The sequence below is a fragment of the Stenella coeruleoalba genome, assembly GCF_951394435.1.
Source record: "Stenella coeruleoalba genome assembly, chromosome: 3".
NCBI classification, from domain to species: Eukaryota; Metazoa; Chordata; class Mammalia; order Artiodactyla; family Delphinidae; genus Stenella; species Stenella coeruleoalba.
In genome coordinates, this window is record NC_137148.1 from 154,626,126 (window position 1) to 154,651,517 (window position 25,392).

The 25,392-nt window shown below is 59.2% G+C and overlaps 2 protein-coding genes across 4 annotated transcripts; one reads left to right on the forward strand and one right to left on the reverse strand.

The window, feature by feature from the left end:
* The first annotated feature begins 319 nt into the window (after positions 1-319).
* On the forward strand, positions 320-9,224 carry PRR7 (proline rich 7, synaptic). Of its 2 annotated transcripts, XM_079917276.1 has the most exons (3): positions 320-406; positions 7,899-8,552; positions 8,776-9,224. In XM_079917276.1, exons 2-3 carry the CDS (start codon positions 8,141-8,143, stop codon positions 9,171-9,173), a joined length of 810 nt encoding a protein of 269 aa, XP_079773402.1. In that variant the 5' UTR covers positions 320-406; positions 7,899-8,140; the 3' UTR covers positions 9,174-9,224. The 2 variants fall into 2 exon arrangements, with proteins under 2 accessions (XP_079773402.1, XP_079773401.1); XM_079917275.1 differs by lacking the exon at positions 320-406 and having other exon boundaries at positions 7,399-8,552.
* Positions 9,225-10,320: 1,096 nt separating this feature from the next.
* On the reverse strand, positions 10,321-23,900 carry DBN1 (drebrin 1). Of its 2 annotated transcripts, none has more exons than XM_079917914.1 (14): positions 23,662-23,900; positions 19,063-19,118; positions 18,371-18,483; positions 18,116-18,190; positions 17,890-18,036; positions 17,673-17,750; positions 17,284-17,435; positions 17,135-17,198; positions 13,836-13,895; positions 13,624-13,747; positions 12,188-12,358; positions 11,124-11,803; positions 10,709-10,811; positions 10,321-10,529 (listed from the first exon to the last, which is right to left on the reverse strand). In XM_079917914.1, exons 1-14 carry the CDS (start codon positions 23,745-23,747, stop codon positions 10,459-10,461), a joined length of 1,980 nt encoding a protein of 659 aa, XP_079774040.1. In that variant the 5' UTR covers positions 23,748-23,900; the 3' UTR covers positions 10,321-10,458. The 2 variants fall into 2 exon arrangements, with proteins under 2 accessions (XP_079774040.1, XP_079774041.1); XM_079917915.1 differs by having other exon boundaries at positions 18,440-18,483; positions 23,662-23,883.
* Between the last annotated feature and the right edge of the window lie 1,492 nt (positions 23,901-25,392).

Genomic DNA, 25,392 nt, shown 5'->3' on the forward strand with positions numbered 1-25,392 from the left:
CTAGCGTCTGCCGGGTCCGGACAGCCTGTTGCCAGGAGCTGTGCGGCGTGGCGTGGGCATTCCCTGTGCAGGGTGAACCCGGCGCCCTGCCTGCCGAGTCTCGGTGCGGCAGGTGGGTGCCGGGTCCTCAGCCTTTCGCTCCCGGGACAGCATCCTCGGCGGCGACTGACTGGGGGTGGGGGCCCTCTGCCGGCGGCCGCGCGCGCGCACGCCGGGCTCGGTACGCGCCGTGTACGCGCCCGTGCGCGCGCCCCGCGGCTCCAGCCCAGCTCTCGGAGCCGCCTTCGCTGCCACAGTCCGTTCCCTGGGGCCGCCGCCGCCTCCCCCGGGTCGCGGGCTCTGTCCGCGGGGCCCGTGCCGCTCGCCCCGAGCCAGGAGGACGAGCTCGAGGAGGATGCCTGGGCCCGTGAGTACCGCGGTGGCGGGCCGGTCGGGTCCGGAGCGCGGGCGGAAGATGATCCCGGGGCTAAGCCCCTCCCCGCGGGCGGCTCCGCGCCCTGGCCCCGGGTCGCCGCCCCGGACCCCCGCCCCGGCCGGCCCCTCCCCCAGCCCACACCGGAGGAAGGGAGGGAGGCAGGGAGAGAGAGGGAAGGCGCCAGTGAGCCAAGAAGCGGGAGCAGGGCGCAAGCCGCCGCCGGTTCGCTTGGAAACGGTTGCCACAGCAACCGGGTTGCGCTCCCCGGCAACGCGGCTGCAGGGCGGCGACCCCCTATCCCCGCCCCCACGAGGGGCCGAAGCCCCGGGGGACTCTCCCTCTCACGGTGGGGGGAACTTCGACCCTCTGGCCCGTCTGGGTGTTCCTGCCTCCACAGCCGTCGAGGGTGGGGGTGGGGGGCGAGCGGCCCCGTGGGCAGGAGCTGGCTCCCACGTGGCTGCAGTCGTCGCAGCAGGGCTCCTGGGGTGGCAGCAAACGTGGGGGCGGGCCAGCCCCTGGGCCAGCCACGGGAGGAGGAGGCATGGGTCCGGGGTCTGTGCCCGTCATCCCAAACCCAAACCCCACCACCACCACCCCCCGCCAGCGAAATGGCCTGACCCGAGTTGGGTGCCCCAAAGGTGATGGTCCCTACCAGGGGAGATGAAAGACGCTCGCATCCCTCCTCCTCACGGCCAGAGCATGTGCCAAACCGTGGCTTGGGCCCGCGGTGGGTCTCTGCTCCTCTTCTCAAGCCACCATTCTCCGGGAAGGGGTGGAAGGAGCGTGGGCAGTAGCAGAGGAAAGGACACTGCTGACCCAGGGAAGCTGAATCCCAGGCCAAATAGAAGCACCCGACCCCCTGTCTGGATCACAAGTGTCCCTTTCTTGTCTGAGCACAAAGCCCAGACTGTGCTGGGTGGCATGCAGGTTGGCCGGCAGGCAGGCCAGCGCCACATGGAGATGTCCTATCTTCCAGGGGAGCTCCTCTGAGAGAATGGCCGCTGAGTCAGAGGAAATGACCTCTGGCTCCCCTCCCAACCTCCCCTCAGTGGATAGCTTGCTGGGGGAGAGAAATGGCCCTCCTGCCATCTCTCCCGGGCCTGACTCAGCAGATGCCAGCCCCAACCGCAGGCCTTGGACCCAACATCCCAGTGACCACAACCACCCTTGGGTTTCCTTTCCCATCCAGGGAGGTCTCCTGGGTACCAGAGGTGACCATTACCTGGGCATGTGAGGCCTTGACATAGATGCCCTTAGATGGGTGGTATCCTAAGTCAGGCCTGAGTCTCCCACAGGCAGGAGTGCCTTTGGAATTACTCACAGGCTCCTTTCATTCTGTTCCTGCTGTGTGAGACCTGTGCTGAGCACTCTGCATCCATGATCTCCTAGTCCTTACAACATTGTGCAAGGTAAGTTTATTATCCCCATTTTAGAGATGATGACTCCAAGGCTCAGGGAGGTAAAATGACTTGCCCAAGGTTGCACAACTAATAAGTGGTGGAGCTAGGTTTCCAGTGCAGGTTTCTCTGCTGGCATGGCGCCTCTTTGCTATGGTATTGCTACATACTATCTCTTGTGAGCCAGGCAGAAAAGAACTGTAGAGCCTTCTAGAGGAGCATTCTTAACCTTCTTCTGCATTCCTCCAGTGAGGAAATTCCCTATGTCTTTTAGGCCTTGGCACACCTTTCCTTCTTCCAGCAAAATCAGCCAGATTCTTGCCCCCAGATGCTCTGTAGGACCGTGCTATGGCTGGGTTGCCTCCTTTCCTCCCCCCTTCCATTTTCTCTCTCTGAGGGAAGCTGAGCAGTGAGGGCTACCTCAGTCCCTTGGGAAACCCCCAAGGCCCTATTCCTTGGTTTGTGGGCTCTGTGGCCTGGTCAGCTTGCAGCCCTGGCTGTAGCAGAAGGAATTTAGCAATGATGGGCCCATGCACTGCTGGCCCCTGTGGGTGCTCAGTCTAGCTCAGGGGTTAGAAACCCAAATGCCTCCAAGGCCCAGGTGGACTAGGGCACTAATCAGCTGCAGTCTGTGTCACCATCTGAGAATGTGGACTTGGTATGACAAGGTTGTCCAGTTTTCAAGTTGACCCAGAAATGTATGTAAAATCTCCTGGTTTTTAAATCTTGGCAACTAATCATATTTTTAAAAAATGATTATGGGCCAACAAAACATGTCCATGAACTGTGTCAAGGCTGAGAGTCACAAGGCTGAGATCTCTAGTCCAAGGGAAAGTGATGGCAATTTTTGCTAGACCATCTCCAGGCTTGTGTAGATGTAGTTCCATGGGCCAGTTTCCACAGTTGAGCCTCTTAAGGCTGCAAGGTGCTGGCATTTGGTTTGTCAAGTGCAGCTGTATATGCTGGTGTATTTTCACATCCCCCATCAGTTCTGCTCCTACCTTGGCACTGCCAGGCAGGTCTCATCGTCTCTGTCATACAGGTGAAGAAACTTCAGCTCAGGCGTGGGAATAGCTGGGATGGGATTACACAGCCTGGGCAGGGTATAAGCAGGATTTGAACCCAGGGCTCCCTGCTCAGTGCTCTGCGTGTTCACCAGGCTGCCCCTCAAAAGAGGGTACAATCACCTCCGCTCCCCCCCCCCACAACCCCCGAGGTGTGGCCAACTCCCTTGGAGGGGCAGATCTGAGTACAGTAGACACCAACCCACTAGGGCCCCAATCTCTGTTGTCCTGTTTGCAGTTTCGCAAGCCCTGGGTTCCTGGCATTGTGCTGAGGTTGGATCACAGAGATGCTGCCTGCAGGTGAGGGTGTCAAGCCAGTACCTTGGCCTCGCTGGAAATGAGGTTCTGGCCAGCTCCGCGCCTGGCCGACTGTGGCAGCTGGGACAGTTGCCATCATCTCTCTCTGGTTTCAGTTCATTTGTCTTGGTGTGGGAGGAGTGTAAAAATGTCACCAATGCCTCCCTAAAATGGCCTTCCTGCCAGGACAGTGGGCTTTACAGTCCCCTGGATTTCATAAGCCCACAGGCTATGTGGGCCTGTACTGGCCCCAGCTCCCTCCCTGCCTGTAGAGTGGGGATGGCAGCAGCTCCCTCCTCGCTGAGGTAATGAATCTAGAGAGGTTAGCAGGGGGCTTGGCACGTGCAGGGCACGCAGGACAGGTGAGCGGTCACCTTTCCTACCCCACCCTCATTCCACACACCATACTCTCCTCCTTCTCTCCTCTGTCCCCCGGCCTGAATGCCTATTCCTTCACTTGACCAGCAACTCTGGTGTCACATCCACGGCTTCCCCTTGTGACCCAGAGCCCCTGTTGCCTGGGATTCCTTCTTTCCACTCCAGAGCCCCTGGTACACATCTCCACGTAGACTTTTCCTTTTATTCACATAGACGTATGCATCCTCAGCTTGCTTACAAACCTCCCTGTGAGGGCTGAGAGCTGCTTTCTCAGTGACATTTTGGTGAATGGCCAACATTTCCCAGGAATGAACTAGATGCAGACCTAGCTCTTGAGGTATTCCTTGTCAGACAGCTAAAAGACCAAACAGGTAACTGGACACCTCCAGTTACTCCTTCAACAAGTGGTTTTTGAGCTACCGTATGCCAGATGATCAAGGCAGATGCAGCCCTCGTGTTGGACACAGGCCACTACAGAACACTGTGATTGATATCGTTGGACTTCTCATCCAGCCCTGCAGGGTGAGGTAGCTGGAGGCTGACACGTCCAGGGAGGTAACAGGTGAGGCTGAGGAGCACGCGCTGGGGCGAGAGCAGCGAGGCTGTGTAGCAGCTGGGTTCAGGAGCAGGCCAGGGGGAAATGGACAGTGTGGAGAGTGGCAGGCCAGGCAGAAGCACAGCGTGGAAGTAGAGAGAGTGGTGGCAAGCACGGTAATGGGGGCCCAGGTGAGAGATGACAGTGACCTGACCCAGCCAGCTGCGGTGGGGGGACAAAAGGAAGTGGACAGATGAAGACACACTATGCTGAGGGTTAAAAACAACAGGATTTGGCAGATGGTGAAAACGGTGGGCCCTTTGCTGAGATAAAAGAGCCAGCAGCAGATCTTTGGGGTCTAAGGTTAGGGGGCCGGGGTTCTCCATACAGAGGAGTAATGTGGGAGGTGCCCACAGCAGTGCACCAGGCCCTAGAGTAAGAGATCTGTGTGACCTTGGGGGTCATTTAATCTCTCTGAGCCAAGTGTTCTCATCTGTCAAATGGGCAGAATGCTCACCTAGTTTATAGGGTGACTGAGAACTCTCTGTGGCATCCAGCCCGTGGGCACACACCTCTGCACCCCCAGCTCTGAAACTGTGGACAGCAGTGCTCATGTTTGTTGGGCATCTCCAAGCCCTTTGTATGGATTAGCTCACTCTTCTCCACGGCCACTGACGAGGAAACTGAGACAACATGTCACCCTCCAGCTCTCACTCCCATCCCCTGCTGTGCTCCCAGTGAGTGTGTGGCCTAAGAAAACCCTACAAAGTGATATACTCACAAACTCCACAAATAAACCAAGATGGAATCCTGAAAAACGTCCAAATAACCCGCAAAAAGGTAAGAAAAGAGAATAAGGAAACAAACAGAAAACAAATCATAAAACGGCAGACTTAAGGATGAATCTGGCCAAAGGCTCCGCTCCCAGCACACAGTTGGAGTTGGTATTTACTAGGGACCAGGCATGCGTCTGAAGGGGATGGGGAAGGTGAGTGGCTGTGAGCAAGAGGCAGGGTCTGAGTTTGAAGGGCGCCCCAGACCCGGACAGGAGCATGCACAGGTGTGAAGGGATAAAGGAACAGCCCTTTGGAAAGGCTTTGAGAAGCTTGGCTTGGTCAGGAAGAGCACTTGGAAAAGCCTGAATTAATTCCTTGACATTTATATATTGGGCAACTACTGTGGGTTAGATGAGATATTACTGAGCAACTCCTATGGACCAGCCCTGTGTGGGGGTCAGAGGGCCAGCTCAGCTGTGAGACCTTAAGCAGACTTCCTCTCTCAGACCCACAGAGGCCAAGTCTGTAAAATTCAGCAATAGTTCCTGCCTCTCAGCTGGAGTTTAGCTAAATTAGAAATAAAAATACCCACCAAGGCTTGTCTACTGTGTGTCAGGCCTTGTTCTGGGCCCCTTCCACACAGAATCTTATGTGATCTTCAACACTGCCTTCTCACTGGGGGTCATGCCCACTTGATAGATGAGACAGGCTGAGAGGCGACAGTGGCACCCAGTGGGTCTTGGGTGTGGCCTGTCCCAATCCTCCTAATGCCCAGCGAGCTGAGCTGGACCCCTCAGGGCACAGTCCCTGTCCTTTGTTCCGTGTTAACCCTAGAGCTGCCATTCCATCTCTCCTTCACCCTGTAGCCTTTCCCACTGTTGGGCTGAGGACTGGTTGCCAGAAGCACCAAGTTTTGGTGGGAAGGAGTAGGAAGGCGCGTTTTGGCTACAGGCTGGCCAGCCTGGCCAGTGTCCCCACGACTGCCAAATCTCCTGTACTGAGTGCTCACGTGCATTTATTTACATCTCACTCATCACTTAGGGGAAAGTGTTTCAACACAGACTTTGGATTCACACTCAGGCTAAATCCTAGCTCTTCCCCTTATTAGCTGTGTGACCCAGGGCAAGTCACTTCCTTCTCTAAGACTGTCTCATCCATCAAATGGGCATGACCCCCAGTGAGAAGGTGGTGTTGAAGATTGCATTAGATTACTCTGCATGGAAGGGGCCTAGAATGAGGCTTCACACAGTAGACAATCCTTGGCAGGTATTTTTATTTCTAATTCCGCTAAACTCCATCACCTCCAGCCCCAGAAGTGCTTTCCTGACCCAGAGCTGTTCCTACTTTGCAGGCCAAGGAGCCCCCTAGTTAGGGCCAGCTTCCTCAGAGCACTCCTGAAAATTCCTGTGGGCTCAGGAAAAGGAGAATAACAGATTTAATTAACTCCCAGTGACTGGCAGCATCGTGTTTTTATCTGGGCTGCGTCACCATGGCAGCCTCATGGTGGGGTTGTCGAGGGGGCGGGTGGAGCTATTGTTCCTGCCATTGTGTGTTCTGGAACACAGGCCCAGGAGAAAGGGACTGGCACGGGCACCAATGGCACATGGCACAAAGCAGTCACGGAGTCAGAAAGGAGCCATCTGGGGGAGAAGTGTGGGGTGGCCTGTGTGGCCTGGCTTCCCCCCAGCTTGCTCTCAGACCAGTCTAAGTCAACTTAATGTGGGGTCCCCAGCTTGGGGCTCAGGCTCACTGTGGCCCCCAGAGCTGAATGCATGTGTGCCTTGGTTGGGCATGCTGAGGATGGGGGGGTCCATGGGGCTCCTGGAAGAGACCCACAAAGTAGCTCAAGCAGCAGCACTTTCCCACCCCAGGCTAGGGTTTTGTGGCCAGGCTTGGGTTCAAATTATGGAACCGTCAACTGCCATCCACACAGCTAATTGTGTAAAATCTGTAAAACAGGAATAATTTGTTACCCCAAAGGGTTGTATGTGAAAGCCCCTGGGTATAAGGCAGTCAGGAAGGGGTCATTCCTGTTCTGAGGGAGTGGTGAACAGTCGCCTGTCCCTCCTCAGTTAGGGCTCCCTCCTACATACCTCTTAGGATGCAAGGTTCCCCTCTCAACCCTGGCTGTGGAGAGGAAATGGAACTAGAGGTGCCCATCTGGAGTGATGTGGAACCAGGTGGTACCGATTACTTGAGCTAATTTTCCTACCCTCTGCAGAGAGGGAAAGGAATTGGGGGAAGAGACATGGCGGCCTGGAGCTAGAAGGGCAGGGCCAAGTGGGGCTGCGCATGGGTAGGAGGCTGAGGAAGCGGAGACGGAGCTGGGATTCAGCGAGCGGAGGCGCCTAGAGTAAAGGAAAAGAGGGAACGGCCCACGCTCGGCGGCGCGTTGGGCTCAGACAAAGGCTGGTAGCACGCAGTAGCCGCGGGAACCAGCCGCCCGATCGCCCCCTACAAGAGCTGAGACAAGCAGGAAGCCGCGGTGCGGTCCGGAATGTTACACGCTTTGGACATCCAGGGTTGGGAGCGGATACAAGGCCTAGGGCGCCAGGGGCTGCCAGGTGTGTATGCATAGGGCTGAAGCTGGGCACCGGCGGGCTGCTTGTGGGGCCTAGGAGGTGGACCACCTTTTCTCCGCCGCAAAACAACTGCGTCATGGCTCCCCTTCGGCGCCCTGGGAGTCTGCCTATGGGCCTCTCGAGCCCTTTCGGAGCTGGGGTACCCTGCACCCCGGGGATGCGGATGGCGAATCTCCGTTCGCACTGAGGTCGAACCTGGCATTCGCGCGCCCCCTGCTGGCCTGCCTGGAGTCACCTCGGCTGGGAGGCGGCGGCGGCCGGGTCTCAGATACGGGAAAGCCCTACGGGGGAAACCTCTGAGCGTGACGTCATCCAGGTGACGTCACCGGGCCCCCGCGGAGTGCGGAGGTTCCGTAGAGGAGGCTTCCCCGGGATTGCGCAGGGCACCGGCGCGGGCAGGGAAGTCGTCCGGGGCTACAGCACGCCTTCACCGCGCCCTGTGTCTGTCCCACAGGTCCCGCGCGGCCCCGGGTGAGGTCCGCCAGCGTGCCTGTCGGCGCCATGGGAAGGAGCGGGCGCCGCTGCTGCTGCCCCCTGCGTGCGCGCGCACGACTTGAACCCAGCTGCGGGCAGCCCCCGGCCGCGGGTCCCCGAGTGACGCTGGAGGCATCTGGGAGCTTGGCGCGGGCCCGGGGCCACGTCGAGGAGCCCATTGTCCAGTGAAACAGCCGAGGACCCGCCGCCCGCGCCGCCGCCATGGTTATGTCCCAGGGCACCTACACGTTCCTCACGTGCTTTGCCGGTTTCTGGCTCATCTGGGGTCTCATCGTCCTACTCTGCTGCTTCTGCAGCTTCCTGCGCCGCCGCCTCAAACGGCGCCAGGAGGAGCGGCTGCGTGAGCAGAATCTGCGCGCGCTTGAGCTGGAGCCCCTTGAGCTCGAGGGCAGCCAGGCCGGGAGCCCCCCCGGCCTGGCGCCCCCGCCACCACCTCACCGCGGCCGTCTCGAGGCGCCGGCGCACGCCCACCAGCACGTGCACGTGCACCCGATGCTGCACCACGGGCCCGCGCAGCCGCACGCGCACCCGCACGCACACCACCACGCGCTTCCGCACCCACCGCCGCAGCACCTATCAGTACCGCCGCGGCCGTGGAGCTACCCGCGCCAAGGTAAGTACCGACCTCCACCAGAGGGCAGCCTGGGTCACTAGGGTGGGCGAGGCCTCGTCAGGGGGCGGGCTCGCTGCTTACCCGCGGGGCTTCCACAGGACAGCCTCCTTGAGAAGCTAGGAGGAGGGAGCGGGCTGGGTCTGGGGTTGGCGGCTGGCCAAGGCCTCTGCGGGAGGCTGAGGACGGGGAGCCTCACGTCCTCGGACCGCTTCCCACTTCGCAGCGGAATCGGACACGTCCAAGCCACCGTGCTACGAAGAGGCGGTGCTGATGGCCGAGCCGCCGCCGCCCTACAGCGAGGTGCTCACGGACACGCGCGGCCTGTATCGGAAGATTGTCACGCCCTTTCTGAGCCGCCGCGACAGCGCGGAGAAACAGGAGCAGCCGCCGCCCAGCTACAAGCCGCTCTTCCTGGACCGGGGCTACACGTCGGCGCTGCACCTGCCCAGTGCCCCGCGGCCCGCGCCGCCCTGCCCTGCGCTCTGCCTGCAGGCGGACCGCAGCCGTCGGGTCTTCCCCAGCTGGACCGACTCAGAGCTCAGCAGCCGAGAGCCACTGGAGCACGGAGCTTGGCGCCTGCCGGTCTCCATCCCCTTGTTCGGGAGGACTACAGCCGTATAGAGGGCGCCCGGCGTCCCGGGCCCCACCCGCGGACTCCTGGCCTGATTGCGGGGCTTTTTAAACGCTTCCCTTGGACTGCGGAGGTGGGGGTGGGGGGCGGGGCGGGAGGGAGGGATTTCTTACCCCGTTTGTTACATTTTGAGGATAATAAAGGTGTGTGATCTGGTTTGGTACAAGCGGAGGGGGCACCCACTGCTTGCACCCAAGGTTCTGGCGGCCAGGTGTGCCCGGCCTTATCGGGACCGAACCTTGTTGCGCCTTTCAGCTACAAACCGGCCTGAGGGTGTAGAACTAAACCTGAGGTCTGCCTGCTTCAAACCACTGGTCGGTTCCCCAGGGAGCCTCATACCCCACCTTCCTTGCCCTTGAGGTCTTGGCGAGGGCGCCCCCTGCTGCCTTGGAGGTGGGAAGAGTTGGGAATGGGGTCGTGGCAGGCAGTCCACCCCAGATCAGCCCCTGGAGGCCCGGAGCAGCAGGCCCAAAGGGATCTGGATTTCTTTATTAACAGACATGAGCACGACCTGTTACAGAAGTTTGTGCTTTCCAAAAAACAGTTACTGAACGTGAAAAAGGAACCCAAGCAAAGAGGGAGGAGATGGAAAGGGGCCACCCATAGCCCTGACCTGAATCACGCCTAGGGCCTCCAGCCTGGGACCTGCCCAGCAGGAGGGGGCAGGAAAGGGCCAGGAAGCTGAGAGGCCCCAGCTGGGCCTGCTACTTCCTTCGGACCAGGTTGGGAGGGGTCAAGAGAAGGGGGGAGGGGGGCGGGTCCCAGGGAACCAGAGCCCACGAGCCATTTATTGCCATGTTTTAAAATTCGTGCAAAATATCTGAAGCCCTGGACAGAGAATACAAAGTGATATTTTTCCAAGAAACAGAAAACTAGGAAAAGAGGGGGGGGGAACATTTTCCCACCAGAACTTCCCCCCACGCCAGGCCCCAAGCAGGGTGAGGCCTCCACCCCGGCCAGCTGAGTGAGCAGGGAGGACTAAGAGCTACAATCTGGACCGGGTGGGAAGGGGGTGGAATTTGCAACAGCATCTCAACTACCAACGGGAGGAAAACCAGTCAACTGTACAAGTCTCCTATCAACTTTAAAAAAGAGAGAAAAGCTGTAAAAGTAGGGCCCTGTGGGTAGGGAAGCGGCCAAGTCCCCGGCCAGGGCCGGAATCCAGAGTGGGTGCCAGGCGGAGCTGCTGCAAGTGCAGGCACTGCGGGCCGTCTGGCCAGAGGCCAGCGCAGGTGGGCGGCCTTGGCGAGGGCAGCCTGAGGGCAAGCATCACCGCTAGTCGCCACCCTCGAAGCCCTCCTCCTCTTCTGGTACCGGGTCTGCATCCCAGCAGGTGATGTCGATTTCTATGGTGTAGGGAAGGGAGGGGAGTTAAGGAGATGGCCCAGCAGATCCATGCCTGTGTCCCTCCCAACCCTGGGGAGCTGTGCCAGCTGTGTGTGGGGGGGAGGGGGGGCGCTGCCTGTCCACACTTGAACACAGCACCGCCACCCAAATTCTTCTCCATCACCCATCCCAGTACTACCTGGAGGCTTGTTGTAGAACATAGGAGGTGGAGCCTTTGCACACAGCTCTTCCGATTGGGCAAACTCCTCCTCCTGTGATTGGCTGAAATACCCCTCACTGGCCTGTAGGAGAAAAGGTCCATGTCACTGGGTCCCACCCAGCAGGACTAGGGCTGACCTACCAGGCCTGAGCACGTTTCCCCTGCAACCAGCGATTCTATCAGCGGTTGCCAGGCAAACACAGATGCCCGCCTTGGGAATAAAAGCAGAGCTGGCCCAGGGAGGGGGAATGAAATACAGCTTCCCCCCCACCCCCGAACAATGTGGGTCACAGAGAAAGGGGGCAGGGTACTGCTGCAAGCCTAAGGAAGGCAGGGTCAGCCCCCTGCTCCAGCCCTGACCACTTCCCCTCCCATTAGGCAGCCCCAGCCCCACCTGGGTCCCCTCCTTCTGGGTGGTCTCGCCATTGGTCAGCAGCTGGGGCTCTGGCTCCAGCTCCGGCTCCGGCTCCTGATCCAGCTCCTCTAGAGCTGAGGGCAGAGTTGGAGCCTGGGGGGCAGCCAGGGGCTCCCCTTCTACTTCCTCCCCTGGGTCACAGAAGGTGGCTGGTGGCTCAGGCAGCTCATCAAAATTGAGAAGGTTGGCACTGCCTTCACCAGCCGGCGGCAGTGGCTCCTGAGCCACCTCGTCCAGCAGGGGCACTTCTGCCAGAGTGACTTCGGCACCTGAGGGTGGTGTGGGGGCCCTAGGCTCAGCCTGGGGTACGGAGGCCCCTTCCCCATTGCCAGGCCATAGGTCAATGAGGCTGGCAGTGGCAGGGGTGACGGTGTTGGCAACACTGGTGTCAGCAGCGGCAGCGTCGGTTTCAATGGCATCAGCTGCTGGGGTGTCAGCTGCAGAGGCTCCAGCCATGGCAGGCTCTAGAGAGGCAGCCAGGACTGCCTCCTCTGTAGACGCCATGAACATCAAGTCCTCTGTGGGGCTGCCTTGGCCCTGGGGAGGCTCTGGTGCCTGAGGGGACTCCTCCAGGGGGCTGGCCCAGGCCTGAGGGTCTGCTGCTCTGGCTTCCTTGCTGGTCTCTTCACTATCCAGGCTGGGGCTGGGTTCCTGGGTCTCTGTCAAAGCACAGATGGAGGAGACATGTGATCAGCTCCCAGGAAAGGATGCAGGCCCTGGGCAGGCACCCTACAGTACCCTGCCCACCCACTGAGGAGTCCAGGAAAGAAGGCCTCCACTAAGACTTCCATGCAGAGTGCCTTCTAGCACCCACTGGTCCCCACTGCCCCTTTACCTAGTGTCTTTCAACCTCTCAGCAGCCCTGGGAGGAAGGCGCAATCCCCACTCCAGGGAGACACTGAGGTTCAGAGAGGGCAGGTCTGACCAGGGCTCCTCGCTGCCCCAGCCACTTCCAGGGCAGTACAGTCTGGCCCAGATCCCTGGGGGGTTGTTACCATGGCCATTTGGCGTTCCCAGCCCAGGGGCTAGGGTCGTTCACACACCTTGGGCTGCTGGGGGTGGTGGTGGCAGTGGTGGAGGCTGCGAGGACGTGACCTCATCCAGGGCCCGCTCGATCTGCTCAGTGACAGGGGTAGAGGCCATGCTGGAGTCAGATGGGCTCCGGGCAGGGATGGGGGTAGGCACCATCCTCCGGTGGCTGTCCAGGTGGCTGCCTGTGGAACAAAAACCCCTAGGCTGGTCAGTAAGGGCCAGGGAGCCAGGTGGAACCAGGATTGTCCACCTTGGGGCCTGACCAGCCCCTCCTCTCTAGAGTCTGGGTCGGGGCTGGGAGCTCCCCAGGCCCCCCAGGGGCCAGACCACAGCTCCAGACCCTATAAGCCAGGCCCCTAAGGGCCAGTGTCCCTTCAGGGCCAGGGGAAAGAGGCAGGCGGTACCTGCTCTGGGGACAAACACCAGAGGTCAGCAGTCAGGCTGGGGGAGTGAGGGCAGGGGGGCTGCTGGGAAGCGGGGGGCCCTCCTTACCCCCCCCACGGAGGCCTGGGGTCTGCTACCTACATGGGAGGGAGGAAGAGAGGTTTGGGGTGCGGTGACAGGTGATATAGGGAAAGGGAGTCCGTGGAGGGGAGGAGGAGGAAGAGGAGGAGGAGGAAGGCCCACTGTCCGATGCCTTTATGAAAGGGCAGTACGGACGACCTGCCAAGAGAGACAGACAGAGAGAGAGACAGAGGACAAGAGAGGGTCAGTCTCCCCCACCCCCACCCCGAGGCCTCATCCACCCCCAAGCTGGCCCTGGATGTCCAAGCTGCCTTCAGCCAGGGCGCACATTCAGCCAAGCTGGGCCAGAGCCTCAAGCCAACAGATGACTCCACCACACCAGCCACACACAGCAAAGAGCCTGATACGCCACAGCGCAACCAGCCTCAGGGCAGCCCACGCCTCGGAACAGCCTGCCCCACCCCTCGGATCAGCCTGCCCCACCCCTGGAACCCTAGCCCAGAGCCAAGCACACAGAAGGGGCAAACAGACCAGCAGACAGGGAGCGGAAGGGGGCTTCAAGGAGAGGTGGAAGCTGCACAGGGAGAATCCAAACAGGGAACCCTGGGTACAGGCTCCAGGCTGCTCAAACTCAGGACCAGGGAAAGAGCCCACTCCCCATGCACCCACAGGCCTTCAGATAAGACCTAGTTCAACCCCAGCAGGGCTACTCCTTGCAGCCAGGGGGATGCCTTAGCCCTTGTGTGAAATGCCCAGATGGCTCGAGCACAGCCCATTGCTCAGCCCAGGCCCAACACTGACCCTGCCCGAGCCCTTCTCAGCCCTGCCACCTGGAGGTGGCGGGTGGAAGCACACTCAATGACTGGCCTTGCCTTCTCCAAGGGGTCCTTGGGCAAGGTTTCCCTTCCAAGAAAGGTCCCAAAGAGGCTCAAGGCCAAAACCTGAGGAGTGGGGACTGGGTGGGGGTGGGAGCTGGGACTACCTGGTCGGTGGTTGAAGGGTGAGGGCACATCACAGCTGCCTGCGGAGGCCGATGCAACTCTTTCCTGCTGCTTAAAGAACTCCCGTGGGTTATCAGGTCGCTGGGCAATAATGGCTGCTGCCTCCTGGGGGCACATGGAAAGGGTCAGGCCAGGCGGGGCCCGACTGAGGCAGCCCTACCAAACTCAGATGTCTGGTCCCCCTGGCTCTCACCTCTACCTCTGATTCTGACTTCTTCATCTGGGTCTCTTCCTCCTCATCCCGCTGGTCACCCTGGAAACCAAAAGGGAAAGTGTTCTGAGCACCCCACTCCCACAAGAGCTCTTGGCTTTCTTACAGCCCCTATGTTTCCTCCACTATCTGGAACCACTTTCACGACCCAGTCACACAGCACCTTCTATCTGCAAGGTCCTCAGCCACCTCATCTCCAGTCCAGACAGGCCCCTGGGCACCCCAGGACACCCAGGAGCACTCCCTGATTTGCAGCTAACTTTTCTCGAACCTCCTACCCCAGCACCTAGCCAACCACACCTCCATCACTGCTGCGTGGATCTTGGTATCACGACTGAGGTTTCTTCATTAGTCCCCTGCCTCCTTGTTCTCTTTCCCCCCATTTCTTCTCTACAGACCTGAAAGGATCTTTTCAAAATGTTAATTAGTCGCCATCACTTAAAAATCAGGTTTTCTTACTGAGATCAGGGTCTCCAGTTTCTCTTGAAATGCCAGAAGCCCTGGCAACACAGGCCAGCGTGTCCCAAAGCAGCCATCGACTAGAGCTGCACTGTAGCAGCCCACAGGGTGTGTGTTGTCCAGTTCACCACAGTCCCCACCACTCCCTACTGCCCTTCACATGCCCACTTCACTCGCTGTTTTGAGATTGCAACCACAGGAATAAAGGTAGGTGGGGCCCCTTTGCTTGGCCCATGTTCCCTTCTCCCTGCCTGATCTAGTCCATCACCTCTCACAACGCTCCCCTCCCACCCTGACTCGCCCACACCCTGTGAGATGTAGGCATAAAGTCCTCAGCATGATGTAGTCGCAGTTCCTGGAACATGCATACAACTTCCCACCTCCGTGCCTTGGCATGGGAGACGAATCTCTCTCCCCAAGTACCCGACCCCCACCCCAGGTCCAGCTCTTCCTGCTTCCGGCCTCAGCTTGGGCACTGCCTCCTTGGGAAGGGGTCCCTGGCCCATTCAGGTCATTTCCTTCCCTGGGTCCCCATGAGGTGTTCCAGGCATACACCACAGATTACACTGCGTCATAATTTCCTGTTTCTGGATCATCTCCCCACCCTCTGTGTGTAATACAGGATAAGAACTCACTTATGTGTGTGAGTGGCCAGCCCAAGGTTCAGTTCATACCTGTTTCCTCAGTTGAACTCATCACACCAAAAGCCTCAAGAGGGTTGTCACCCCAACTGCCACTTTGTGTCTTCCAGAATGAAGTCTAAACTCCTCCTCTGACCTTGCTCTCTCCTCCCAAATTTCCCAGCGGGCTCCAGTCATTGGGGAAGGCTCCTTGCCTTCCCCCCAAAATGTACATCCCACCAGCCTTTGCTGTTACGCTGCCCCTGCCTAGTATAACCTTGCTAGGTTCCTCTGCCTTGTTCAAAAAAAGGACCAGAGGCAGCTTACCACAAAAACCTTAACTACATAACACTGAAAAAAACACTGAAACAAATTAGAGCTTGGGGTTGGAGAGAGACATCAATGCACTAACCATAAAGGTCAATAGCATTGCTATGCCTGAGCATCTTCAGATAAATGGAAGCTCCCCGGCATCCCAGGCAAAAAGGGAACTCACATAAGGAATGCAATTCTTATCAGAAGAGAGAAAGCAGAATAGCTCCTTAAGCCAATATAAAGCACTTCTAAATTCCAAAGTTTCTCATGTGGGAATTCCCTCAGAGGACCTGAAGTTGCAGGGTAACCACAGTGACCTGCTAAAACACCTACTGTCACTGTCACATGAGCCACACTTGAAGGGCCAGATGAGACTATAAAATAATGATGTGACACTGTAAGCCTTTGCCTGAAACACTGGTAATTGGTGAAGATGAGCAATCAGTTCAGTGGGTTCTATACTATTCTTTCTACTTTTGTGTACGTATGTGAAATTTTCCATAAAAATAAGCTTTTTCGAAAAGAAATTGCTCTGAATGGATGAACAAAATCTGGTATACATATACAGTGGAATATTAACAGCTTTCAAAAGAAAAGACATTCTGACACATGGATAAACCTTGAAGATGTTATGCTAAATGAAATAAGCCAGTCACAAAAGGTAAAATAACGGTGTGATTCCATTCATACAAGGTACTTTGAGTAGTCACATTCTTAAACACAGAAAGCAGAAAGCAGTTGCCAGGGGCTGGGGGAGGGGGCAGTGGGGAGTTAGTGTTTAATGGGTACAGAGATTCAGTATGGGAAGATGAAGAAAATTCCGGAGATAAACAGTGGTGATGGCTGTACAATATAAATACACTTAACACCACGGAACTGTACACTGAAAAATGGTAAAGATGGTACGTTTTATGTTATGTACACTTTGCCACAATTAAAAATAAACTAATTAATCAATTAATTGTAAAAAAGCCTTGTTCATCTTGTTCTCCACCATGTTTCTCACACTGGCACATGGCAGGTGGCAAGGGTTTGCTGAATGAATGAGGCTGCAGCTTACTAACCACACGTCCTCTCCACCCCCAGGGGCTAACGTGAGTGGAATGACCTATGACAGCCATTAATGCCAGTGCCGGCAGGGCTGTCCTGCCAGCTCCCTCCCAGCCTCCTGTGGGTGTGACCTTGGAGTCTGTCTGCGTCCCCATGGCCCAACGGCTACCCAACACAGTCCCAGTCCAGATGACTACTGCCCACCTCCTGTCCTAAACTCTACCATGCTCAGCTTTGAATGATCTTAACTATTTCTCAAGTATAAAATTCAATTCAAAGCATGAAGATTTGACTCCACTGTGATTTTGAAGGGGTCAATCATGATGACCCTATGGGCCATCCCAGTGTTTGGAGGTTCAGCCAGCACCCCTGGAACAAGTACCTGTTCTCAAAGAGACACTACACACACTTGTATGTAGATGCTCAGAACTCCAGCCCAGATCCATTCAATGGCTCTGCAGTATTCTTGCCGTGGGGACCAGGCCTCGAGCCCCATATAAGTGCAGGAAGCATGTCTAATCCACCTCGAGCCCCTCAGGCCCTGCTGGGCGGGGGCAGGAGGAGCCTGGTCAGTGAGGGTCTGGGTCAAGGTAGATTTTCTCTTTCGGTCTAGAGTATTAGCTTCTCCAAGGAGGTCTCTTTCCACAGCCAGGGAACAGAGCCTCACATGATCGGGTACCAGGCCTGACACTGCATGCTACCCCATGCCCATGCAGCGGTACCCAGAATGCCCAGCACTGTCCCCAAGACACTTACTCCCCCCGCAAGAGGCGCAGGAACACGAGGACCATCCTCGCTTCCCTGGGCAGGAGACAGGAACCCCGACTAAGAACTTACAAAGATAGACTGCTCCTTCAACCGTCTCTTGGCCTCCTCTGCTTCTAAAGTCTGTTGTTTCCTCCTGGAATGAGAGGTGCAGGCAAGCCTTCAGGATGGGCCCACGTGGGGCCCACGGCCCAGCACCCCGGGGGCGGGGCGGGGCGCACCTGTGCTCCTCGATCTGCTGCTCCCGCTCCCGGTAGCGCCGCTCCCGCTCCTCCTGCTCCTGCCGCTCCTGCTCCATCCGCTCTTGCTCAAACCGGAGTCTCTCATCCAGAGCCTTCTTCCGCTCCTCCTCCTTCCTCAGCTCTTCCTCCTTCTGCAGCACCCCGTGCCAAGGCAGTGCAGGCCCTGAGCCTGGGGCCCGCCCCAGCCCTCCAGCCCATCCCCAACCCAGGGTTCTGAGAACTCAGGGGCTCGCTCTTTCAGTAGGGGAAGCACGTAGGATGGCCCATGCTGTGCAAGCGAGGCCCTTAGGGAGAGAAGGCAGAGCTACCCCATGGGGTTAGGACAGGGAGTGGCAGCTCAGCCTGCAGGCCGGGGTCAGGGTCCACACCTTGGCCTGCTCCCAGAACTGCTCGCGGTTAATCCGCTTCATCTCCACAGCTGCGTCGGTCTTCTGATAGGTGGTGCCCTGCAGAGTCAAGCGGCCTGGCGTGAGCGCAGCCCACAGGCCGAGTGCTCAGGAGCCCCCACACGCAAAGGGTGAGGACTGAGAGGAACCGGACGGCGGAGCCCTGGGCAGGGCCAGCCTGCCCGGGGCGCACACTGACCACCGGCTCGGCGTTCTCATCCTCACGCAGCCGCAGTCGGTGCAGCACGGGGCTGGAAAGCCGTGCCAGCCCGTTGGAGAGCCGCTGCCCGATGGCGCCCGCATCTATGTCTTCCACACTGCTGGCGTTCACGATCACATCGACGCCCTGCAGCAGGAAGAAGGCGTGTTCAGGCGGCAGGGCTCCCTCCCATCACCGCCCCCATAAGCCCTGACCCTGCTCGCACCTGGAAGAACTCGGCCACCTTAGCCACGTGGCTGGCACAAGCACATTTGCGGGCATCAGGCACATCTTCGCCAACCTGCAAAGTACCCAGCGAAAGGGGGTGTCGGGAAAGGACAAGAGTTGGCAGCAGGCTGAGGCCCAGGGCTCTCTTCCCGGGACTAGTGGGGTTCTCTCCAGCAGTGTCAGTGAGTGGAGTGGGATGGAGGATAACCGTTCTTGGGCCTTCGGCTCCCTTCCCCAGCCCATAGCTGCATACCCAGTTGATGAGCACGTATTTCGGCAGAGCAGCCTGGGAGTCCTTGACGCTGCAGAAGCCATACATCACCTTCTGGTTCTCAAAGTGGCCAGAGAGCTCCTGCAAGCCCCCATCTGGGGGAATCAGGAGGGTGTCAGGCGCCATCTCCTGAATCCCTCCCCCACAAAGGGCCTGGAACCCAAAGCAAAGACTCTTCTTGTGGGCTCTGCAGGCACCGCCAGAGATCTGGAAGTCCCAGAGTTCTGTGTTGGTGTGAAAGAGGCAGCAGGCAGGTGTGAGCTTTGCCTCTGAATCCCCCAGGACCTTGGGGAAGAACTGAGGAAGTGTTCTTCACACATCAAGTCTCACGCGGGGCTGGCACCCACTGAGGTAAAATAAAACCTTTTAGGGCTCTCAAGAAAGTGGGGTGATGTGGGCCATCCCTGCCAGGCCCATTCCCGTCTAGCTGTGTGACTTCGGGCAAGTCACTCTCCCTCTCTGAGGCTCAGTCTTCTCATAATCAAACAGGAAACAAGTCTCCCTCCCTCCCCACCCTGGGGATCTTAGGGATAACCACAGGAAGGACACTTGGCCAGACAAGTGTGGGTCTGCTGGATGAAGGCAGCGAGGTGGCCTGGAGCCAGGCGGGTGGGGAAGAAAACAACCGGAGGGGCAAGCGGAGAGGAAGGCAAAGGAATGGCTGGAATTCTTACCTCCTGACGCTGCAAGCTTGAGGTCATCTGAGCCATCCTCATATGTGTACAGAGCCCTGGGGAGAGGGAGGGGTGGCTGGGAGAACTGGCAGGGCCCAGGCAGCCAATTTTGGGTGGAGACGGCTCTCGGGGAGAGGAGGGATACAGAGGGGGCAGGACAGGAGGGGGGTTCCAGCCCAGCACTTAAGCCTTGTCACCATGACAACAATGGCTAAGCACCATTTCAGGCTGGAACCCAGTGGGGGACAGTCTGGGATCTGATGGAGGGAGGCCTGGGTCAGGTGGGGAGCAGGCAGTGGGGAAGAAATCGCTGCCCAGTCGCTTGCTTCCAGTGAGCCAGTGTGTTGCGTCCTCGGAGCCCTGGCCCTAGCAGCCTGCAACTCAGCCAGCGGTGTGAGATGGAGATTCCAAGGCGACGGTTCCTTGGTTACCGTTCCCTGGCTACCGCTCCTCATCCCCATTGGCCGTTGCCAGGAACCTACCTGGCGCGTGCCTCGGTACCCACTGCCCCTCCCCCCACACCGAGGGGGATGGGGAGAGAGAACCTGGTGCTGTTCAGCTCTGGGCATCCCCTGGTAACTATGGCAACCCAGCAATTGGCACGCGACTGGCCCACCCCAGCTGCATTCTCCTGAACACAAAGGACCCCAAGGGGACACGCCCTCAGTCTCAATCTCAGTCTCTCTGAAATGGGGATGAGGTCACCATGGTCACTCCTGCCTGGACTCTGGCCCCTGGGTGAATGTGCTCTCCTGGCCTTCCAGCCCTAGGCCTCCTCCGCCCTAGCTGAGGCTCTGGCCTCTTGGGACTGCTGGCCTTGCCTTCCCTCTCAGCTTTGGCAGAAAGCTGACCTAGCAGCCTTCCTCCTTCCTCCTCCTCCCTAGCTTTTTCTTCACAGGTAGCAGTGGCACAGCATCCATTTCACAGAAGGGAAGACAGAGATAGCTCCTCCCCAGGACCCACTTGGAGGACAGGCTTGGGGCCAGAAATAAAGGTCATGTACCGGAGGTGCAGGAGGCTCAGCCCCTCCCCCAAGCTCCCCTTTCCTTACTGCCAAGGTAGGGGGCTAGGAGGGGAGGAAGCAGGAGCACCAGGGAGATGCAGAAGAGAAAGCGAGCAGGGAGAGGAGGCAGACAGAGAAGACAAGAGAAGGGAGGGAAGTGAAGGGATGAAGAGAAAATGAAGGAGCAAGGGAAATGGGAGGGAAGGAAAGAGGGAGGAGAGAAGAGGGAGGAAGGGAGAGAGGGAGGAGGGTGGAGGGCGGAGCAAGGAGGGAGCAGGGAGGGCCTGGTTCAGGCCCAGCCCCATGAGGTCAGCACAAGTCACTGCCAGAGCCAAATGGGCCCCCAGCCCCCTGCTTCTCGGGATCCCTCCCTCCTGAAAGGGACACAGGTGGGCTGTGGGGCCGGGAGCTCCTGGTCCAACTGTTGCCCAGGCTACAGTCCTGGCAGCTGCTTCTCAACACAGCTGTCCCACCACCTGTCTGGCTGCCCTAAACCCACCACTGGGAACAAAAGGCCCTTAGAGAAGCAGGGTCTTCCCTTCTCCATTCCACAGATGAGAAACTGAGGCAGAACTCCAAGACCCTGGTTCCCAGACACTGCTCTGGCCGTCACACCTCCCTGGGGTGACTTGTCAGCCTCTCCTAGGCTCTCTGAGGGACCCTGGCTCCTCCCAGGAACCTGCCCCTTCCATTCTTTACTCCTTGCCTACCCACCTGCAGCCACCTTTCCTGCTGCAGCCCTGGCCCTTACCTGGTGGAAACCATAGCTAAGTTCAAAGGTTTCAGCAGGCCTTCAACCCTGAGCTCCGCCCACCTGCCTTTCCAGCCAGACCTCCGTATCCATACCATACACTCGGGTCACATTGGATGGCTCCCTGATTCCCAGCACAGTTCTGGATATTTCCCAGCCTGGAGCCTCTGCATATGTGGTTCCCTTCACAGGGAGGCCAGACCTGTTTCTCCACCCATGCCCATCCCTGACTGAAATCTCTCAGGGACCCAATGCCAGCTCCCATGAAGCCCTGCCCTGCGCTGCACCTCCCCAAAGTGCTTACCACACTCCAGCAGGGACAGGAAGAGGCACCTGAGCCTGCCCCAGATCTCACTAGACCACCAGTGCTTCTCAAACACATTCGAGGTGGCCTGAGCCTTGGGTGGGTGGGAGCTGGTGAAACTGCAAGGAATCAGGATGGAGGGGGGCAGGAATCTACACCACCTCCAACCCCTGGAGACAGACACTGTCCTGAACTATAAGCTTCGTGAAGGTGGGACCATCTCGGCCAGAGAAAGTGGACTGGTGTGAGGTGGGAGCTGAATGTAGCAGCTCCAGGGAGATCCTGGGGTCAGCTGAGGATGGGGGGCTCAGGGCAGGTGGATTCTTCAGGACAATCACACTCTCAGGATATCAGAACTGGAAGGGCCTTGGGTATCCCAGGTATGGTTGAGCCCAATCCCCTTTTCCTCTTTTCAAGAGGACCAGAGAGGAGCAGAGACTTGGTGTGGCTATGTATAGCGAGTCGGATCACATCCAGGACAACACTAGTTCTTTTCACTACACAGTCTGACTTCCTGGGTCCCCTGCTGCCAGCATCAGGGCAGCGGTCCATTTCAGAGTGAGCCACCTAGGAGTGAACTCCCCCACCCCTACTCCCCACTCAGAGGCAAGGTAAGGGAGGGAAGTGCCAAGCCCCGTTTGCCCAGACAGCAATTTTACCCAAGACGCCCTCCTCCAGCCTCTGAGTACAGGGTCTGCCCCTGAGTCTTGAGACTCCACTGTACCCCTGGTTCTGTGCTAGGTGCTGGGGACCCTGATGTCCCCTTCTGCAGGTTGATCCTCACATCCTTTCTACCAAATGTTTATCTGGGCCCTTGGGAGTAAGCAAATGTATGTATGTATGACGGTGCATGTGTACATCTGTGTGTGTCCCACACACAACGCAGATTGGGGTGGGGGAGGGGTGAGGCACGCCAGTGATGAATAACTCACTTTGGCCACATGGATGCTGCTGGGTGGTGGGAGCCCAGGCCTCTGCTGAGCAGGATGTGGGCCAGCAGTGGCTGTGGGAGCTCTGCCTTTGGGAAGGTAGGGGTAAACGGGGTGGTGGCAGGCAGCACCCCCGGACTGGAGGGCAAGGGTTCCAAGGTGGGCTGTGCCTCTCTCCAGGCATGGCCCATATCCCAAGGCCAGCTCCTCCACCAGGCCAAGCCGGCCACTTGCCCTGAACTCCTCCCATGATCTCAGTCCCCATGGGGCAGGGCTGGGACAACGGATGGGCCGCTTGCCCGCTTAGCCTGTGCTGGCCTCTCCTATGACTGACCCGCAGGACACGAGAGCTTGCTTGTCTCCCGCGTCCATCCCTCCAGGCCTGGCCGCCCGCCAGTGCTGCAGTACTGTGGCATGGATGCCTGGCCATCTTGTCCCCTCCTCCAGCCCCCAGGTCAGTGTCCTCCCAGCATGAGGGTGAGGCCATCCCAAGTGAGGTCCCTCAGACCTGCCTTCACTTTGTGTTTCCTGCCTGCCAAGGGGAGAAGAGCCCTAGGGAACAGAATGGGCATCTGCCCCAGGAGAAGAGTATCTTGGGAGGATGATGATTCCTGAATGGGGCAGTGTGAAACCCCCTGGCTTTCCTGCCACCCTGGGGACTCCAGTCCCAGAGCAGGTGGTCCAACCCCTCCCACAGCCTAGGGGGAGACAACAGCTGGGGAGGGAGGAGAGGGCAGCCCAGCTCCTCCCCCACAGAGGAGCTGAGAGCCCCTTGCCCCTGGGCCACCGGGCTAGGGGCTCAGTGGATCCACTCACCCCCTCATCCTTCTCTGGGAACTCCCTGCAGAGTGGTGCGCCTGGGGGCTTCCTCCCAGGGACCCCACCTGGCTCCCTAGGCAGGCAGTTCAGTTCCTTTGGCATGTCCCAGCCCAGCTGCCTACTCCCTGCAATCCCCTTGGCATCGAGGAGAGCACTTATCCTTGCCTCCTCCTCGACCCCTCAGGGGAACAGGAGTCACTTGGCGGTGGCCCTGTGGCAATGAACGTCTTTCCATCACACCCCAACTCCGAGAGGCCCCCCGGTGGGCGGGGCGCCCCGGCCCCCAGCCCGCTCTGCTCCTCCCCCGCCCTAGCTTTCCTTTGTGCTGTGGCCGGGGCCGGGTTCGGCCGGGTAGGCTGCGCTGGCTCTGCTAGCTCGGTCCCTGCCCCGTTCTCGCCCGCTCAAAGGTGGCAAAGGTGCCCTTGGCCGCCCATGCACACCTGTCCGCCCGGCCCGAGGCAAAGGGGAGGGGGCGGGCGATGGGCTTCCACAAGGCCGGGAGGCCCCGGGCCACACATCTGGACCCTGCGTCTCTCCAGCCCGCGTCCGGCCACCGTTCCCACCGCGCGGCTGGGGCCGCCTCCGGGCGCTTGGGGCCCGCCGGTGCCCCGCCTGGCCCGGCCCGGCCCCTCCCCCGGCGCGCACAAAAGCAGCCCCTCCCTGGCCCTCCCGGGCCGCTGCACCATTTCGGGGTCTCCCCCTCCCTCCCGGCTGCGGGGCGACTGGGCCGGGTGGAAACAAAGGCGCGGCAGCGCGGGGACAAAGGGGCTGGGGGGCGGGGGCGGGGGCTCACCAGTCGGCCGCGCTCTCCTCCCGAATCACCTCCTCGTACGCCGCCAGCAGCTCCAGGCGGTGGCCGCTGAAGCTGACGCCGGCCATGCTGCGGGCCGGACCGAGGCCGAACGGACAGACGCACGGACGGACGGAGAAGGAGGGAGGGAAAGAGGGAGTCGCCGCGCCGCCGCCGCCTCGGAGCCTCTGCAGCGTTGCGAGCCGAGCGAGCCAGCGGCCGGGGGAGGGGAGCCGGCCGGCGGGGGGCGGGGGGCGCTGGCTCCGCCCGGCTCGCTCACTCCGCGCGCTCGGTCCTAGCGCCGCCCCGACCCGGCCGGGGGGAGGCCCGCCCCCCCTTCCCGGCCTGCCCCGGGGCGCCCCCACGCCCCTCGCCGTCAGTCCCTGCACCCCGCGCCCGGGCGGGTATACCCATCTGCACGAGTCCATTCTTCCCGTGTCCCAAATTCTCACCTGTGGTGTCCCCAGCCACAAACCTAGCCCCGTCCCCACCTCTCCAATCCCTATCCAGGCCCAGCTTCATCCCTCTCCTTCCCAGCTCCCGGTCCCAATCCCAAATCCACTCCATTCCAATCCGGCCCAGCCCCACTCCGTCCTTAATTTATCTCCACCCAGCTTCACCCCTATCACTGGTCCATCCCAACCTCCAGCCCCAACCCAATTCCCGTGCCAGCCACCCCTGGCCCATCTGCAGCCCATCCCCACCTCTGAAAGGCCCATTCCTAGTCCATCCCCATCACTGTCCACTGCTGTCTTCATCTCCAAATCCAGCCCATTCCTTTCCCCTCCCAGCTCCAGCCCCACTCCCAACCCCATGCTTAGCACACACCCACTACCCATTCATCAGACCCCATCCCTAGCTGCACCCTCCTCTTTCCAACCTACCCTATTCCCATTCTGATCCCTGTTCCCAACCACACCCCTCCATCCCTGCCTCCTAGACCATTCTCAGCTCCTTACCCCAACATTGCCAACCTCTACCCCATCCCTGCCCTACCCTATGCTGAGCACCCCTCCCTTACCAGCTGCCCCCTGAGTCCTCTCAGGTGGGGCTAGACTAGGAGATCCTTTGCCTTCTCTCCCAAGCCTCAGGCCTCCCAGAGGAATCTAACCCCAGACTCTCAGGGCAGGGCTCCTCCAAGGACACTCCAGGGCCAGCTTCCTGGCACCTTAATTTCCCAAAGCTCTGAACACAGAAAACACTGGGGCCTAAGAGGAGTCCCTCGAGGGGAAGTGGACACCACTGCCAGGGCCTCCTGGAGCATCTCTGCTCCTGTCTGAGCTGGAATCCTGAAACCCTCTGCAGCTCTCAGAAGCCTTTACCACCACCTACAAAGCCTCCCACCCCTGTCTTCCCAGAGGAGGTGACAGAACCTGAGCAAACTTTACCTGGTCCAATCTGGGAGGTGGTGGGGCTGGGCCTCTGAGTTCTGAGTTGGGTAACCAGCTGGGCCAAGAGGAGGAGAGCAGTGTGTGCACTGATCTCCAGCAGTGGGTCCCAGCACTTTGGGGTGGGAAGAACCTCTTAAAACTCAATACATTTCATGGGAACTCTCTGCGTCCACTATGCCCATGGACCCCTGGTTTCTCCACGGCCCCCACTTGGAGCAAGTCCCAGGCAGAGTCAGTAGGATTTCCGGGGAGGGAGGAAGACCCCACAGCAGGGCTGAGGGGTGCCTGGGAGCGGTAGGTAGAGGGATCTCCAGCCTCGTCCCTTCCTGCTTCCTTTGACTTT